The sequence below is a fragment of the Trichosurus vulpecula genome, chromosome X (genome assembly GCF_011100635.1).
Source record: "Trichosurus vulpecula isolate mTriVul1 chromosome X, mTriVul1.pri, whole genome shotgun sequence".
Taxonomy (NCBI): Eukaryota; Metazoa; Chordata; class Mammalia; order Diprotodontia; family Phalangeridae; genus Trichosurus; species Trichosurus vulpecula.
In genome coordinates this window covers 20777523-20796945 of record NC_050582.1, presented here as the reverse complement: position 1 = coordinate 20796945, position 19423 = coordinate 20777523, and the positions used below count along the sequence as shown (strand labels likewise).

Here is a 19423-nt window from a genome sequence, read left to right as displayed (position 1 = left end):
TAACAAGCTAGAAAACCCCGGTAGTTGATTTTTTTCTTGCAGAATGCTTAAAACCCAAAAGGTATCTTCCTGACTCCAGGCTCAACAGTCAAATTTTCAAGGAAATTGAGCATCATGGCTTGGGGGGCGGGAATGTATAATCTTCCCCCACCCCATGCAGTTCAAATAATATGCTGGAAAAATCCTCTTTGCAGTGTTAAACACAATCCAATAATGGGCACTTAATTACTGAGCTGTTCAGACTCACATAGACAGAATGTGCCATGCTTGAGAAAACAGGTTTAATTTCATAGTGATATTCTCATGTCGGCTGTAGCCTTTTGACAGCAGATCCCAGAGGGATCAAAGATCTCATCAAATGTAAAGAATAGTTTGTTGGTTGGTGTCTCTTGTTAAGAAAACAAGCCGCACCCTATTCTCCTCTGTAATTGCAGTTAGATGTCTTCAAGATGTTTTCCGAAGGTATCTCATCTCTCCTTCATCTCCCCCCCCCCACCTTGAATGTTTGAGAATGGGGGCAGAGAAACAGAGACAGATGGGGGGAGGGGAATAATTCAATGGGGTACCTATTATAGTTTAAAAAACCACTTGCTTAACCAGAAATTTCAATGCACCAGAATTATTTTTCTTTTTACACTTGACTTTTATCAGAAAAAGGAGAGTCACAAGAACGGAAGCTGATGTGAAAGATTTGGGTGTGTCCTGGGTTCAGTAGGCACACCAGTCCCACCTTCTCTGCTGTCTGCACCCCAAGTCACACACTGCCAGAATCCTGCCCCCGGGCCCCCCCTGCAAAATCATCAAAGAAAGATTCACTGATGGTCCTTAGAACATACTTACTAAGGTAGGGAAGCAGACTCAGGCATTTTAGAAAGATCTTCAGCAACAAAGGCAACTGGAAGTCTGGGGTTAACCCTCTATTCAGAAAATCTGAATAAACAGAAGGCCTCATTCATTCCCTAAGCATTTTTATCATCGCAGGCTTTCCTGGGTGTGGACTGATGTATTACTGACTTTGCATATCATTGACTAATGGTTTATATTGACCAAACTGTCTATAACCTCAAGTACTTTGCTATTTAAATCCTTCTAAGATTTCCTTGACATCACTAGTGCACCTTCTACCCTTGCAGATGCAACTCTTCTTTCCCTATGTAGATTCTAGATCTTTGAGAGTTGTGGTGGCTGACAGATTCATTATTCTGCATTCCATACAGTGATGAGCCTCTCTGAATTGAGCTAGGCTGCTGATCAGATACTAGATATACAGTTTGGTGATGGAATAAATGTGTGGGATTGGAGAATTTCTAAAGTCCCTTTCAGTTCTAATCTAGGTTCCTATGACTGTTTTATGAAGTATTGTGATACAAAACATCATTTCTCCTTTCATTCCAGCAACCGATTTCAATAGGTCTAAAGGGAAAAGGCAAAATTAACTACCATGATGATATGTTTATCATTTGTGGAAAATGTCAGCTTCATTTATTTTTAAGGGGAAAAATTCTGCATCTTTGGTGCGTCTTCAATGTTTACAGAATTTCAGTTACTCAATCTCAGAATTTTAGAGCTGGAGGGAGTCCAGCATTCACATGTGTTTTAGGGACTGAAGTTTCTTCTCAAGGGCAGGAGCTAATGCTCTCTAGTCAGTACTCTGCCTAGCCTATTGGGAAAATTCAGGGTTTAATTGGCAGTTAATTAATTGATGGAGATAGCACCTTACATTGGTGATGTTGGCCTCCTCCTGTTCTGGGCATACAGTGGGCAATGGGTTCATGTTATTGACTGGCCGATGAATCATGACCAATTTTTTTTTCTTTATCATGACAAGTACCGGAAAGGTTTGGAATAAGGGACCTTTGACATGCTGGACACACATGGCAACCGCCGCCCTCACAGAAACAAATCGTGCTGTTGAAAAGGTCAGGATGATCTGCATGCAAAACCCCAGCTCTCCCTTTTCAGAGTGGAAATTTATGCATCATTTCTCATCAGTGAGTCAATCAACGGGGGGCAGGCGTTTCAACCAAACACTGAGGCCTTGGGGGCTTTTTGGACCTTTTTTGGTCTTGATTTTATAGTTCTTTGTGCCCCACAGTAATTAGTCCTTATGAAAGATCTGCTTTTACTATCATGGATGAATCCTCAAAAGGACTTTGCCTTCTGGAAGTGAAGGAGTTTGTATTTTTTCCTCCATTTTTAGGCTGTTTCTGGCCTCTAGATCTTCAAGCTCTCACAGTCTGACAGGCTCAGGCCAGAAAGCAGGAGAAGCAGGAGGCTAGCAGCCCAAACTCAGAGTTTGCCAGAGCTAAGAGAATTGGACTGAAGGGGATTGGCTTTGCCCACTTCACCTCGCACTTCTGCTTCCGAGTTCTGAAAGGCTTTTTTTTTAAAGACTGGGAGTAATATTTGAATACCAGGAACAAAACTGGGGTGAGAGAGAATAAAGAGGAGGAGGGGCAAGGGGCAAGTTCGGGGAACACATGCATTTAACAATTTGAGAGAAAATGTCTATTCTTTTAAAGTGAATTCTGAATAAAACATTCTACACTTTAAAAAAATTGACAAGGGAAACTGTCCATTTCAGCCCTTTGCTAGGAGGAGAGGGCTTCAGATCCCTGTGGGGGGTGGGGGGTGGGAAGAGGCTTGCAGGAGGGGAGGAGGGGGTTGACAGCTGCAGGTGCTGAATTCTGGGGCTACTGGGTGGGGTGGAGCTCACGGATTATCTCAGCAGTTGATTCAAAAGAGAAAACAGTAGAACTGACAGCGGTAATATTTACATAAAGTATCAAGGCGATGTCTGGAAGGTCTAAGGCAAAGGAGGCGGCCAGAGAGTAGGTTCAGGGCTTTCAGCTTTTCTCTTGGCATTCCAGGTGGAGACAGCTAATGAATTCTAAGTTTTGAGATCCATGGAGGACTGACTCATCCTGTTGTTTTTCCGCTCTGAGTGCAGACTGAGAAGGGGAAGGGGCATGGGGAGTGGGAGGGGGCGGCAGGGAGGAGGCGGGGAGCCTGAGGGAAGATTGGCAGAGACTAAATTCTCTCTCTCTTTTTTTCCTCTCTTATAAATGAATATTGCGTATAAGCCTTAGGCATCTGTGCCCATTGGACCTCCTTGAATTTCTGGTCAAACTTGCTATACATTATCAATGTAGGTAGGGCTCTTAATTTATTTAAATTTAACCCAATAGATTGCAGGCAGCAACAGATCACAAGAGCCTTGTCACATCACCGTGGCTGAGCAGTATATCTTAGAATGGAATAATGACAGCAATCAGCCAGTTGATCAGCACCCTGAACATGGAGGTATCTAGGAGGGAAGTTTGTTCAGCAATGCAATGCATTTGTATCTGTCATTAACGTATCAGCTTCCCTCAAATCAATTATTTTTAATAGCATAAAATTCTCCTACTTTTGTTCCTCCTCCAAAATTTCAGCAAAGCAGTATGTCAAATAAAATTTCCAGAGACTGATTCTTCAGGCTTTTAATTCTGGATTGTGATCTTCATAAAACAGTTAAATAGATGAAAACCAGTATAGGTGTTAAAGGCCAGAAAAGGATACATTTCATCTCAGTAATTTGCAAGACAATGTAAATAATCACATTAGGTTCCCTTGGCCCCATAAATAATTCTCCAAAATAAGGTTAGTTTACTACAGGTTTTGAGGGGTTTTTTTGGTTGTTTGTTTTGTTTTGTTTTGTTTTGAGAAAAGAAGAAATTAGATCCAAAGAGGGAAAATTAGAAGAGGAAACATCTACATGGAATTTACCTTATATCTATTTACCACTTACTTCCTCCGTGAATTCTAAAAATATATTTTGTTGATGCCTTTCATTTTTAGATCACAATCATTTCTGGATTCAGCCCTCATTTCTTTTCTTTTAAGGTTTCTTTTTTAAACATCACTGTCACTTCCAAATGACTTCCCTTCCCCAGCAGACCCCTCCCTTGTAACAAGTACAGTCTAGCAAAACAAATCAACGCATTGGACATGTGTGGAGATCAATGCCTCATTCCACACCTACAGCCTTATCGTCTCAGCTGGAATGCATGGTTCACCAACAGTCCTTGGAAATCACTGCACTCCAATGATCAGATAAACCCTCTCCCCTTCACGCCAACAGCAACAACTAAACAAAAACACTAGATATCCGAAAATGTAGATAGTATTCTACCATAGTAGTCCCCAGTGTCTCTGCTATGAGAAGGGAGCTATGCTTTATTATCTGTTCTTTGGAAACACTATTGATTTTATTTTTATGTACCTTTAAGATTTAATTATTATGATTTTTAAATTTAAAGGAGCTTGGCTTCTTTTTAGCGATCTTTTTATTTACATTGTCCCCCCATGCTTTTTTTTAAAATAATTTTTTATTGATAACTTTTGCTTTTACATTACCTAAATTTTCTCATGTATTCTTCCCTCAGTCCCATACTTTTTTCATGACTCCTTTATTACATCTCAATTTGAGAAACCTCATCATTATTGTACTAAGGAAGGAGGAACCTTGGTTACAGTTAGAACTGACCTTTACTGATAGGTAGAAACTATCTACTCCCCTGGGACATAGGGAAACTGAGAAGATCCTCTTCCATCCCATAATGTGTCTGCCCCCTCTTGCTTTCCCCAAAGGCCACAGACGTAGTTCCTTTTATCCTAAAGCTTTGAGATCTATTAAAACATAATGCCTTTAGGAGAGATTACAATGGAGTTACTAACAATTATTTTCATTTTAGTGTGAAGGAGTTTCATCCTTACCCCAAGACAGGTTAAGTTGACTTCAGGAGGTAATGGCCACTTGGGGGTAAAGTCAGGGAGTGTGAGACCAAGTAAAGAGCTAGTAGTAGACACCAGATCAGCACTTCCAAATTCTAGGATTGTTGATTTGTTTTGAAGTCTTCTGTTGTCCCCCTCAGGGCACTTCTGGCCACTAGAGTCTTCCTCTTGAAGAAACTTCCTAAGGCTGTTTGCTCCAGCTCTTTACTTAAACACTTCAGTAGCTTCAGTGCAGCAGCCCAGGTATCTGAGTGAATTCTCAATGATTTACCTTGCCCAAGGCCCTATTCGGATGCCCCAAATACCCACTGAATCCTTTGGGTTACTGCATTATATCCACAGGCCCAGTTCCTTGTAAATATGTTATCTAGGAGCTGCAACAGTTTAAACCATTTATTATCTCAGGGCTCTGAGGGAATATGCCACAAGATGAAGATAAGATCAGGTAAGTTTCATGGAAAAATTGTTGGGGGTGCAGGAGACAGAGGGCAGGCTCTGAGTAGGAGCTCTTGCATCCAAGAAGCATTGTTCTAAAACTAGGGAGAGGTAGCAGAAGGGACGGTGGCAGGGACTGAAGACATATTTCATTGACTATGTGTGAAGGGTAGATAATGTTTGCTGTCCCTTTCAGCTAAGGGGACTCTTCTTGTAACATGTCCTAAGACACATCCAAAGGATACTCAGTCCTCCTGGACTCATGTCTCACAGCGACCCCTTGATGTGGGAACTTCCCTTTTCCTCAGGTAAGTGTCATCTTCCCTATCACCCTCTTCTACTTGTTACTCTTGGATCCAGTATTCTCTTTGTTAATCTGACTTTGGCTAAGCCTTGCTTTTGGGTTCTTGGTCTCATTCCCACCTGTCTCCCTGGGTCATTGTTCCATCAATTATCTTCTCTCTTTTCTTTTGATCTCCAATCACTTTCTTTTCATTGGTTCCTTCCTTTTTTGAAAGGAAGCAAGCTCAGACTCAAGCTCAAGCTTCAGTCTTACGGAACTTTCCTTAGTCCTGATACCTTTAAAGCAGGTGAGCTCTCTCTCCTTCCCTTCCCTTCTAAACTTCTTGAAAGATTAAACCTACATTCATTGCCTCTATTTTCTCAACACTTAACTAACTTATGACCCTTGAAGTCTGGTTTATGCCCTTACCACATTGCTGAACTGCTCTCTGGAAGTTCATTTTTGACCCCAATGGCATTCCAATGGCTCTTTTTAGTCTCCTCCTATCAGTATCATAGGATTTTATAGCTAGAATGGACCTAAGAGACCATCTATTCCAATCTCATCATTCTACAGCTGAAGAAATTGAGGCCAAGAGAGATTAGGTGACTTGCCCAAGGTGGCAAGTGGCAGATCCAGGTTTTAAGCCAGGTCCTCTGAGTCTAATTCCAGTATACCATACTGTCTCTTAGCCTTCTCAGTCTTTCTGAAGGGAACACGTTCTTTGGACACCCAGGGTGGATGGAAGGGAAAAGGAGCAAGTCATCAGGGAGTTATATTTGAAGTGGGAAAGCCAAGACTGTATGGTGTGACATTGTTATTAGTGGATGCCAGAGGAGCTTCAATTTCAAAACTCTAAGACCTGTACAAAAGGCCTCTTAAAAAAGATTGAAAATCTATACATAGTGCATTGGACATTTCAGGTCCGAGGGTTATTTTGTATAACAGAAATATCCATGGAGTTCTTTCCTATGCTTGTTGTTATATAAAAACTAATCCTTGTCATGTCCAAGTTCTCCAGAGAGCCTTAAGACTTGCGGTAGCTCAGTGGTCACAAGTTGTGCTATAGACTTAGTGGAATAAGTCCCCTGGTTAATTCTCTGATCTTTTCCCCAATGAAAAGTCCAGTTTCTTAGTGAAGATTTGTGCTGCTGCAATCATGAGCCCTTATGATTAATGAAGATGATTGACCCAGTAATCAGTTAGTTAGTCACCAGGTTTATTGTGCAGCTTGGCTACATCCAGTCCCTCAGTAGATGGTAGGGGTGAAGGTTGGGTAGAGATGCCAAGAAGTGTTTACTTCCAGGGATCTCTGAGCCTATCTCTATCCCTTTGGACTTTTAATGACTTAGAGAAGTTAAACAATTTTTTTTTGTCCATGATTCACCTAGCCTAGATGCCCCCACTTATTACTAAGAGGTAACTACCAAAATATGACCACATCCTCCACTCGATGAATGGTGTTGTTTTAAGGGAGACTTCAGTGACACACATCCTACTTAAATGATTGCTTCAGGTCAGAAACCAGTCATTTCCCTGAAGCTGGGAATAAGGTATTTGGGCTAGACTGTGTGGCTAATAAGGAGTTAACCATTTATTCCATATATAAATGACCAAATCTCACCCCGCCCCAAAAAGTTAAACTGGTTTCCTTCTATGTAAGATAAAAGGTTTGGATTGGATCAGGAGTTTTTAACTTGGCATCCATAAACTTATTTTTTTTTAATTTTTATTAACTCTAGTTCAATATAATAGGTTTCCTTTGTAATTCTACATGTTTTATTTTATTCATTCAAAACATTATTCTGAGAAAGTTCCCACAGGCTTCATCAGACTAACTGCCCAAGGGATCTATGACACAGCAAAGGTAGATCCCCTGTGCTAGATACTAGCTAAAGACCTTTCCAGTTCTATGACAGGATGCTGTTCTGAGAGGAACCAGTTTTCTAGGTTATTTTATCTGATTTCCAACACCAAAAAGCACAGCATGGGCATTCAAATTAAGGATGACATGAGGATTTTCTGGTGGGGGGACCAGGGGAAGGAGGAGCATAGTAGCTCCTACTAAATATTTGAAAGGCTGGCACGTGGAAGAACGATTAGTGGAGCTAGGACAAAGTTACAAGGAGGCAGATTTTGGCTCCATAAGAATTTCCCCAAAGCTTCATGAAGTAATGAACAACCTGTCCAGGCTTAAATTTCCTTATCTTCCCATGGATTCAGTGTTATTCTTTAGGCCCAAGTGTTTGCTCTGGGGTCTTTGCTGCTTCCACCCTTGCATTTCATTTGGGAGACTGGAAGTCAAGTGGGGGAGAGCCTGTTTTTCTGCTTCTGGGGATTTAAAAAATTGTGTTTGTTGAACTGATAAGAAAATGATCAGTGGATGATTGGCTCCTCAAATAGACAGACTAATTTCATTTACTCATTAATAACCTGAAATTGACCACTAAATGAAAGAAGCACATTTCAAAAATATTATGACAAGAATAATTTTTTAGAGGCTGCAACAGTTATTTGGGCTGAGATTGACATGGCAAAAAAATGAGAAAATAATATTGTGTTTGCAGATAATGAAAACTCCTATTTGTTTCTGTTAGTCTAGAGCAGTGGTGTCACACACAAATACAACTGGGGGTGACTGAACCTTATGTAGGGATCCCTGCAGGAGCATATCAACTTAGAAAACCACATATGAGCATTATCTATGTTCTATTGCATTTTTTATTTTGTTAAATATTTCTCAATTCCATTTTAATTTGGATCAGGCAGTATAAAGGAAGGCAGCTCTTCATAGCTCTAGAACTGGGAGTACCCTCAGTGGCCATATAGTTCACTCCCCTCATTTTGGAGATAAGGAAATACTCAGGGTAGGTGACTTTGCCAAGGTGACACAGATAGGGTTGAACCCAGCTCCTCTGACTCCAGTCTAGCACTTCTGTCACTGTACCTCACTGTACTTGGTTTACAAACAATCTTTTCCACCTCCCAGTTGTTTCTCAGGTAGACTTTATTCACACATCATACCTTTCACAGCATACTTTGAGAGGACGATATTTAAATATCGAGAGAAAATGATTTGGGCAGTCAAATCATATCCAAACAAGCTCTGGTCATTCAGTGCTCACTTGGGGCCAGAGCAGCCACCTCCAGAACATTTCCTCCAGAACCATTTGCTCCTTACTGATATAGAAATGCACCCAAGGACAGTTTGGAGCAGCTCTGTTTGTGGCACATCCTTGCCCCTGTACGCAAAAACTCCAATTCACTGGAAGCTGCAGCAAACCTTCCCTGCTTTGGGAGCTTTCTGTCTGTGATTCCTTGGATGAAAGGTGAAGGGGGGGTGGTGGGAAATCATAACAAAAGATAGCCTGTAAATCTTCACTTCTGTACAGTCCTCTTGCCTGTACTTTTAAAAGCCTTGTTATAAGCCTGTATGTCAGAAAATCGAAGAGATACCATACCCACTAAGGAGGGATTTAATCAGAGCTCTGGCAAGGTAAGCTATAAGCTTAACATCACAGGTAGGGATTTGCCTTTTTGGTGGAAGGGGTAGTAAATGTTTGAAAGAAGTTTGTGTTTTCTTCTTCCTCCCATCCCCCAATGCTTCTTGTTTTTGTTTGACATTTTCTTTTTCAGCCTTTCCATCTTTTCCTAGCGGTAGTCTAAGTCTTACATGTTTATTCTAGATCACTATATAATTCATCAAAAAGTAGGCCAGGGAAACTCAAACATCCTCTGAATTAATCTGAAGAGAATAAGGTTTCTCAAAGTGGCTTCTATTTCTAAAATGGCTTTTGTGTTTTCTGAAACCAGGAGGTATAGCAATCTGGGTGTTTTGTAGGCTGGAAATACTGGGTCCGTAGCAGTACCTGGTCTGGAGTAGCAGTAACATGGTCAAGTTGTAGGCAGAGGGAAGAGGGAGGAAACAGCCCAAAGATAACCTTTAGCACCTCAATGGGCACCATGACTCAGTGAATGGGTTGTTGGACTTGGGGTTAAGAAGATCTAGGTTCAAATCTTGCCTCAGACACTGGCTGTTTGACTTTTCAAAAGTAACTTGGACTATTCTGTGCTTCCTTTCCCCCTTAAATGGTCTCTGAGATCCTTTCCAACTCAGTCTGTGGTCCTCTGATGCACCAAGGGGTGAGGAGGATAGATGTGCCTTGATGTCTGCACAGCTCAATTGTAAACTGGGAGCAAATTTACTTTGGGAGAGTGAGTTGATGGTTTGACATAAAAAACTCCCAAACCCAAACAACTGAGCTTTCACCCAAAGGAGGAGAAACTTTTTTATGATATTATAATCAGGTAAAAATTGGCAAGTAAATAAATTTGTAGAACCCTAGCCTATGGCAAATGACAGTCAAAGGTCTGTTCCACATCCCACTCAGCCCTCTCTGAGTACTATCTCTAGGCTATCTGTGGGCTCTGTCCCTTGTTCTTTGGCCTAGAGATCATTATCAATCGGTTAATCACATGTAGATTATAAGCATGATCAGCTGGGCTACCTCATTCAGAGTCCTTAGAGTCAATGCTGAGAAAATCTGTTTGGGAAATATTTAATGTATGCATCATTGATTTGTTGTAAATACTCACCATTTGGGACAATTCAGGTCAGGCCAGGGACTCAAATGTGGCATTGGAAGTGCATTTCCAACACTTGGAAAGTGATAATCCTGGATTAATGATTTCTAAGTTTTAGATCCTCAGATGAATCCCAGTGAATCACTTGGGCTAGAAGCAATACCACAAACCACCCTATTGACTTTTGGTTCTCTAGCTCTTTAATAATAAAAGCACCCAGTATATTAGAATCTTTTCAGAACAGCTTCTGTGCCATCATTCTCATTCCCAAAAAATGTCCATCCTGGGAGGCATGGGTGATATTGTAACCTGGCCAGGCAGAAATCTTTGTGAGCAGTTTTGGGGTTTTTTCCCTTCTGTGGGACAAGAGTATTATAGAACGTCAGAATGAGAAGGCAATTTGGAGATCATTTATTCTTGTCCTTCATTTAACAGATGAGGAACCTATGGGTTAACTTTTTTTAAAATTTAATTTAATTTTATGTTCAGCTCTGAATTCTCTCCCTCTCACTTCTTCTCAACTCCCCCAAACCCATCAAGAAAATAAGAAAAACAAAATCCATTACAAACATTTATAACCAAGCAAAAGAAACAAGAGACTGACTTTTATATATTAACTAGGTATGTCCAAGATCTCAGCCTAGAAACAGGTTGCTTGATTCCCCGTCTGGTGAACTTTCCACTGTCACACTTCTCCTTGTTTTCTATTTTTATTTTGTGCTAATTAGAAAGTCATTTAATAACTCCATGGGGGGTCGGGAAAGCAGAGTATTTTTCCTAAGTGCAGGTTTTGAGCTTTTTCTATGTTAGTAGGTTTTGAACCCCAATATAAAGGCTATTTATAAGGAGAAAGCAGCAGGGTTAATGATATGAGCTACTGCCCTGTCACAAAGCAAATCAAGCAGACATCCATTGATGGATGACTAAGGAATAGAGAAGCTTTCAAACCCAAAGCCTCCTTAATCTCTGAACAGGAGAAGACGTCATCACCCAGCAGACTGACCTTTGAAACTAGAGGGAGGGTAGTGAATGGAACCATTTTATCATGCTTCATCACTGATGCCTGAAGAAAGGGATTAGATGAAATATAGTCAATTCCTAAATGTTCCTATCCTCCATTTCAGATCCCACATGCTGCAATTGAAGAAGCTAAGGAAAATTCTGCAGTTGAAATTTACACAGTGGCATCACCTTTGAGGAGTTTTGAAGTTTAGTTGTGGCAAAAAAGGCAAAATACATTGGGAAAAATACTAGAAAGCCTAGAAGAGACCAATTCTATACTCCTTTCATTCCCTTCCCATTAAACTGGTAGATTGAAATTCTTTTTCTAAATCTCAAGACTTCTTACTGTAAAATAAGCTGACACATTTCTGATCAGGTTATTGGCTCACTCATGGAACTAATTTAAATTTTATTATTTTTTAAAAATAATGTACCACCCTAGTGTTCAACATGTCCATTTAAGCCTCCTGCTGTTAAAGCTGAAGGACCAGCCAAGGATAAAGTAAGGTGATGCTTCAGGGCTCTTCTAGCCTATAGGGCTTAGGAGAATTCTTCCCCTCCTTCCAGCTCTTGCTGTTATGTCTTTGTAGTTGGAAAGAAAGAGGAAGGATGTAAGGAGGTGCCTTCTAGAGATGGTTCTGGTTGTCACAAGGGAATTTTAGCATGGAGGCTTAGGGTTTGTTCTTCTTTGCAAGATGTTGGAAGTGTTTAGTAAAGTTTTCTATCAGACCTAAAAAAAACAAGAGAAGTAAGTGTTACTTTCTTTTAAAAAATGTATAATGTGAGTAGAGGAGAAAGCCTCAACTAGACACAGAATCCTGCCTTATTTCTTTAACTCAAAGACCCACCAGAAGACAAAGACAAAAATTCTTACAGCTCTAACAGGGTGGTCTTCTATTGAACAACCTCATGGAGGCAAAGTTCTCTCCAAAAACTACCTAAGAGCCACCAACTCTACTGGTCCTAGATAAAGGTGGGATTGGTGACAGTCATGAAGAAGAAGGTTTAGAAGTAAGAGGGGGACCTGGGCCTTTCCTTCCCCAAAGGGCATCAGTACCCTTTCCTTAAATATGTAGTCAGATAGAATTGAGCAGAGTTTGGGAAGTTTCCATGATTGAGGATGAAGGTCAGTGAATGACCAAACGGGGCTAGATAGCTGTGATCCCTACCCCCAAAAAGCTCAGGGCCCCAGAGATAAAGAAAGGCAATCCATGCTCTTGCCTGGTTAACAGTTGATCAGCTTCTTCAGGAAGGCCTCAATCTGTTCTTCATTCTTGAGCCCTAACAACTTGTCCACCACATCCCCATTTTTGATGGCAAGTACTGTTGGCACTGCCAACACTTCAAAGTCAACGGCCAGGTCAGTGTTTTCATCAATGTCCACCTTAGCCATCACTACCTTGCCCTCCTGCCTGGCTACCATCTTCTCCAGCCGAGGCCCCAGGATCTTGCAGGGGCCGCACCACTGGGCATAGAAATCCACCACCACTGGGATGCTGCTGTCAAGGACCCTCTCCTGAAAATCCAACCCATCCCAGATGTGGAATGTAGTCTTATGAACGCACGTAGCATATAAGAGCTGGACAAAGCTTGGTTCCCGAATACCAGTGCTTTTCGGGGTAGCCTGTAGGACCCTAGCACAAGGGGGAGCCCAACGGCGCATAGGCAGCTTCCTGGCCATGAACAGGGCCAAGGACCTGCTTAAGACCAGGCGCTGAGCCATGAAACTGGGTTTGACTTAGCTTTAAGGGCTAGAGGAGGAGGAGCCAGCGAATCTGGGCTGGGGAAAATGGGATGGGTGGGTCTGAACTCCCTCAGAGGTACACAGATACTAAGCCACTCTTGGCTGTCTGCCTTCCTCTCCCTCTTCCTCCTACCTCAGCCTCACGAGAAACGCTGCCTACCTCTGGATGCGCGTTCTCAGAGTTCTGAATTGGAAGACGAAATAATAAGTCCGTTCTGTTGCCAATGGGACCCATTCTTGGCGAAGCCTCTTCACACCCCCCCTACTCCTCCGCCTCTTTCTCCGCGCGGTGAGAGGAGCAATCGTCTCGCTCCAGGAGCTGAGCCACAGGGCCCTCTCGTTTTTTGGTTTGGCTACTAATTACCTATTTGGACACGTTTAGAAACAGTTTTCACACTTTTAGGGTTTGTCTGTGGCTATAGGTAAAAGAATGGGTGACAAGATAGTGGGCAAAGTAGAATTTTGGGCTGTATGTCCATTAAATACCCTCAGTCTACGCACTGTTTCATGGCTTACCCTTGGATTGGAGGTACCAAAGGAATAGAAAGTCCAGAAAATACTTCCATGAAAATGGTGACTTTCCCATTGTCCTCTGTAGTAAGAATAAGTGTTTTTTAACATCCAAGTCCCAGTGGAGGCCACACATTGCTCTTTCTTTAAAATGATATTTAATTTTCTCCCTGGTTACATGTAGAGACAATTTTTAACATTCATTTTTAGAAAAAAAAATGAGTTCCACATTTTCTGTTTCCCTCTCCCACACTCCCCATCTCTGAGACAGTAAGCAATATCTTATAGGTTATACATGTTCAATCATGCAAAACATATTGACATATTAGTCATGTGAAAGAAGGCACAGATCTGAAGGGAGGGGTGACATGAAAAAATACAGAAAGTGAAAAATAGTATGCTTTCATCTGCATTCAAATTCCATCAGTTCTTTCTCTGCCGGTGGATAGTACTTTTCCTCAGGAGTCCTTTGGAATTGTCTTGGATCATTGTATTGCTGAGAATAGCCAAGTCATTCACATTTGATCATCATACAGTATTGTTACTGTGTGCAATGTTCCCTAGTTCTGCTCACTTCACTCAGCATCAGTTCATATAAATCTTTCCAGGTTTTTCTGAAATCAGCCTGCTCATCATTTCTTATAGCACAGTAATATTCCATTACAATCATATACCACAACTTGTTCATTCATCCCCCAATTGATGGGCATCCCCTCAATTTCCAATTCTTTGCCACTACAAAAAGAGCTGCTATAAACATTTTTGTACAAATTGATCCTCCCCTCCCTTTTTATCTCTTTGGGGTACAAGCCTAGTAATGCTGTAGCTGGGTCAAGGGGTATACACAGTTTTATAGTCCTTTAGGCATAGTTTCAAAATTGCTTTCCAGAATGGTTGGATCAGTTTACAACTCCAGCAGTGCATTAGTGTCCCAATTTTTCCACATCCCTTCCAACATTTATTACTTTCCTTTTCTCTCTTATTAGCCAATCCAATAGATTTGAGGTGGTACACACACTGCTCTTTTAGAGTCCAGAGTGACCTGGCCATTTGCTGTCAAACAGGAGCAGAATAGCTTTAGACCCTATCAAATATAATTTTGACATACATTTCTGAGCACTTCCAAGTTGTAGCCCTTAGTAGTTTGGTGAAAAGAGTACTGAATTTAGAGCTATAGCATCTGAGTTTGATTCCTAGATCTTACGTGTGTGAGTTTGGGCAAGTCATTTAACCTCTTTGTACAGTTTCCTCATATATGAAATGAGGGGTTTGGACTAGATAACCTCTCAGGTCTCTTCAACTCTAAATACTCAATCCTAGGAATCTTATTTTTGATGGCAAAAGGTATCTTCAAGAGAAAGCTGTTAACAAAAGAGCATTGCAGTAATGCATCCAGGTATGGAAAGTGCCAAAGGATCAGCTCCAACTTCTTCAATTGGGATGTCATTATTTTGACTATTCTCGTAGACGCAGAGAAGGCCATTTGTTGGTGGTATAAGTAAAGAAATTTTAAGTAGTTGGCCTTGCCCTCACAGTGGCACTTAACTTCACTACACAGTGCAAAAACACATTGCAATCTTTTGTTTCATCATTCAAGCACTAAAGGTTGAGGGAAGAAGTTACATTGATGGATGAGACAGTTACTGAGTACTAGGAAATTTAGGCAAGTGACAGTGTTGGATTCTGAAATGTCGTGATTACCTCACTACAAATATGCTGTGAATATCCCTTTGCTGACCTCTCCTCAACTATCCACTTTGCCCCACTGAAATTTTTCTAGGTCACTTCTTCTATGAAGTTCTAAAGAAGAATTTTTTTACAAGGATTTTAAGGCAGGATGCTTCTCGCCCTGTGGGATTCTTGTCCAGGTCGACCTATAAATTCTCCACAAATGGGCTATCCAAGTGCTGGAGGCCGTAGCTATGTTGTCAAGTGGAGAAATCTTCTTGTCCCCTTCATCTCCTTTTTTCATTCTCTGAGAAGCTCACTACTCTCATGTTATTCCCTGAGTACCCAGAGCCTCTTACCAGGCTCTGGATAGTAGTCATGCTTTATACTCTCCATTCTAGCCAATGCTTCTGTGAATCTTTTCTATGTCTTGAACTTCAGAAGTTAATCGTGGGCCATAGTGGGTTATTTAGATAAATTAATCCCAGCCAATTTGTCCAGTTCAATAAAAATAAATGCAATTGTGTTCAAAGCCCTGTGCTAGACATTAGGGACCTAACAAGAGAGACTTTGTGCCCAAGGGTCTTATATTCTGCATTGGGTAGACCCTTAATAATGGATTTTATCAAAAGACATAAGCAAAAATCAAATAAGATGGGAAGGCAAGTCGCTTAACTTCTCTATGCTTCAGTTTTGTCATCTTTAAAATGAAGGGAATTAGACTGAGTGGTTTGTGAGCTCTAAATCTATAATCCTCTGTTGTGATCTATGCTGGTAGAGGGAATACCCATATGAGTGAGATTATGGATCCAGTGAAGTATTGAGGAATGATTGATGAATACCACCTACCATGTTTAATTAGGTAGCTATTTAGTAAAGAGGGCCTTTTGCATCCCTTCAACTCATACTGCCTAATGTTTCAGGGTATAAGACCAACACTTAGCATTTAGTTTGGGAGCCACAAATCAATTACAAATCTTTCTTTAGAATCTCATAGAATAACTGACCTAGAAGAATTTCACTGAGGTGAAGTGGATGGTTGGGAAAAGGTCAGCAAAGGGATATCCACAGCACACTTGTAGTGAGGTAATCACTGCATTCCAGCATCCAACATAGTCACTTTCCTAACCTTCCTCCTCTGTTAATATAGCTTTTTCTCTCAACCTTTAGTGCTTGAGTGATGAAACCAAAAATTGCTATGTGTTTATTGTACTCTGTAATGAAGTTAAATGCTGGTGTGAAATTTCTTTTATTTACATCACCAGGGTGCTAGTCTAAAGCGCTTCCCTTCTAACTTGACCAAGGTTTAAGAAAGGTTGTTTCAAGGTTCAGCTTTTTACACATATATTAGTTGATGATCTCAACATCCTTGTGCAACAAACAAAAAGTGGGTCACATTCTACAGGGAATACACTGCTGTAATCAGATTGCTGACCTTTTAGAAATGGTTTAACTCTTTAGGACACTAACAATTGGGAGTATAGGCTCAGTGGGAATTTAGCAAATAATACTTGTTACTTGAATATTTTGATTGATTTTGAGTCAAGACTGTAAGATTCCTGAGGGAGTTCTTTGAATATCAGACCATGTCTTTTACTTCTATTGTGTCATCTACAACCTCTCACACAGTTTTGAGCATTTAAGAGTTTTGAGACTGGCCACTTTGTGATGAAAATTATTTTGGCCTTGGCAACCCTTGAAACAAAGGAAAAAAATTACTCTTAGTCATGTGCAGCCTTCTGCTTGATGATAGTATAGTGCTGAAAAGGGGAGCAGAGAGTGCTAAGAATCACCACTTTTAGACAGTCAATACACTTTAATTTGACTATTATTATTCTAAATGTAAGAACCTTGTCCAATGACCAAAGAATGGACATACTTCTGGAGGAGATGAATCACAGCTATCTTGACATTCTTGCTATAAATTAAATTAGGAGAAGAAGAAGAAGAAGAAGAAGAAGAAGAAGAAGAAGGAGGAGGAGGAGGAGGAGGAGGAGGAGGAGGAGGAGGAGGAGGAGGAGGAGGAGGAGGAGAAGGAGGAGGAGGAGAAGAAGAAGGAGAGAAGTTGCAATTAAGTGGAAAGATAGCATATCAGATATTCCAAGAACAGGGTTGGCAGAGTGAGTTTCATTGCACTCCCCAAAGGTACCAGAAACATTATTTCCTTGGATATTTGATTATCACATATTGCAGTGCTCATGATAAGTATTTGCAAAAAAAAATCACCATGAAAATATAGCTCACACAACAACATTGGTTACTGTAGATGGTGTGGTAAAGAAATTCTGTGAAGGACTTGATAAGACTCTTCAACCTACAGTCTAATGCTGGGTGACTTCTATGCAAAGGTGAGAAAAGTGAAGATGGGGTATATCTATCAATCTATCTGAAATATAGCATAGGAGAAAGAAATGAGATAGGCTTAAGAGTTAGAGATTATACAGCAGATTTGCTTCTCTATAGTGTGAATACTCTGTTCATAAAAGGAATTAGTAGGTGGTAGATACTGTGAATACCTCATGATGTCACAAAAAAGGAAGTTGACTACATTTTAGATGATAGGAAAATATTTCTTTTTAATACAGGAGTTAGCCATGAGTCAACTGTCTGTGTACAGTGAGACCATTGAATTCTCAGATATAAGATTAGAATTTATAATAAAAAAGAAAAGAATCATGAGAAAAAAAAAAGATTTTACATACAATTACAATGATTTAACTCAGAAGTATTTAAATAAGTTATTGGAAATGGAATATGGGAAATGGACAACAGACATGACACAACTCTAAATATTTCATCTAGACGCTTAAGCAATGTAAATTAATTGCCCCAACAAGGAGAGCAAAATAGCAGAGAAAACACCTTAGTTTTCAAATATGTGACTTAAATGTAAAACTGAGACATGACTAACAAGTAATGTTAGGTTATTGTGTTCAATTGCTTCTAGATCTTAATGTATTTCATCTGTCCTCCTTTTAAAAAATTATCTAATAGTCAAATAGTTTTGGTGATTTTTTTTCATAGTAAAATTTCAGACCTGGTACTGCTAAGTCCCCTTTCTTCCCATTTTTTCATGATTTCCATGAGGTTCTTGCCCTTTGTACCTCCATATAAATCTTACTACAATTTTGTTACTTCTATGAAGTGGTTCTCTGGTACTTCAATTATTTTAGTGCTGAATCTATACATTAATTTAGTTAGTATTATCATTTTTATTATAGTAGCATGGCCCAACCACAAGCAACTAATTCCTTTCCAGTTATGCTTTCATTAATTTCTGTAGAGCTCTATTCATATAAGCCCTATGTATGTCTTGTTAAGTGGATTGCCAGATATTAATTTTGAATAGAATTTCTTTTACTATCTCTGCTGAGTTTTCTTAGTAATATAAAGAAAGGCTGATGACATTTGTGAGTTTATCATTAATCTCTAAGTTCTCTAAATAAACTCTCATATAATTTTGTTTCTTTGTCTATGCTTATTCTCTCAAATCATTTTTCTTATATTTTTGCTACATGCAATATATATATATATATATATATATATATTTCTAGAACTATATCAAATAATAGTAATGACAGTAGATATCTTTACTTTACCCCTGATCTTATTGGAAAGGCCTTTAGTGTTTCTCCAGATGATGTTAGCTCTTGGCTTCATTTTTTATATCTATATTTACCTATCAATCACCACACTGAGGAAACATTCATTTGTTCTTTTGCTTTCTAGTATTTTTGGCCTGAGAGTACTGTATTTTGTCAAAATTTCCTCCTTCATCTATCACTTTCCAAATATTATCTCATTTGATCTTCAAAACAACCATGTGAGGTAGATGCTGTTATTATCTCCATTTTACAGTTAAAGAAACTTAAGCAGTCAAAGGTTAAGTGACTTGCCCAGGGTCACACATCTGGTAAGTATCTAAGTTTAATTTTGAACTCTGGTCTTCCTAACTCCAGGGCCAGCACTCTGTCTACTTCACTACCTAACTTCCTTTTCTACTACTACTTTCTAGTTTGTTTTCTCCAGCCTACTTAGGCTACCCTGGTCATTTCCCATCTTTTTAGACTGGGCACTCTTCCCACACTGCTATCTATGACTTGTATCCCCTCTCTCTCTGCTTGCTTTACATAGCTCCTAAAATCATTCCATGCCAATGTGGGGACAGGATGGATCCTTTAATATTTGGGGCTGCATCTCATTTTCTGGGTTACAAGCTTAGCCTTATTAGTATGGAAAATATTACTCTCAACCCCTTCCTCTACTTTTACCACTTCCTGATCCCCATGACAATCAAGGGTGGATTTCCCAAAGAATTCTTCTTGTAATCATGGGAGGAAAAGATCTAAATCTATAGTTCTCTCAAATTTGGACTTTTCCATAGTAGAAACTTTTTGGAGACTTTTACGTCTTTGAAAACT

At 40.0% G+C, this 19423-nt stretch overlaps 2 protein-coding genes across 2 annotated transcripts in view; one reads left to right on the top strand and one right to left on the bottom strand.

Annotated features, from left to right (window-relative positions):
• LOC118832811 (connector enhancer of kinase suppressor of ras 2-like) overlaps positions 1-19423 on the top strand; it is a 566603-nt gene that overhangs the window by 40037 nt on the left and 507143 nt on the right. The window lies entirely within an intron of this gene.
• LOC118832812 (thioredoxin, mitochondrial-like) lies at positions 12306-12803 on the bottom strand. Its single transcript, XM_036740171.1, has one exon. The coding sequence runs from the start codon at positions 12801-12803 to the stop codon at positions 12306-12308; it is 498 nt and encodes a 165-aa protein (XP_036596066.1).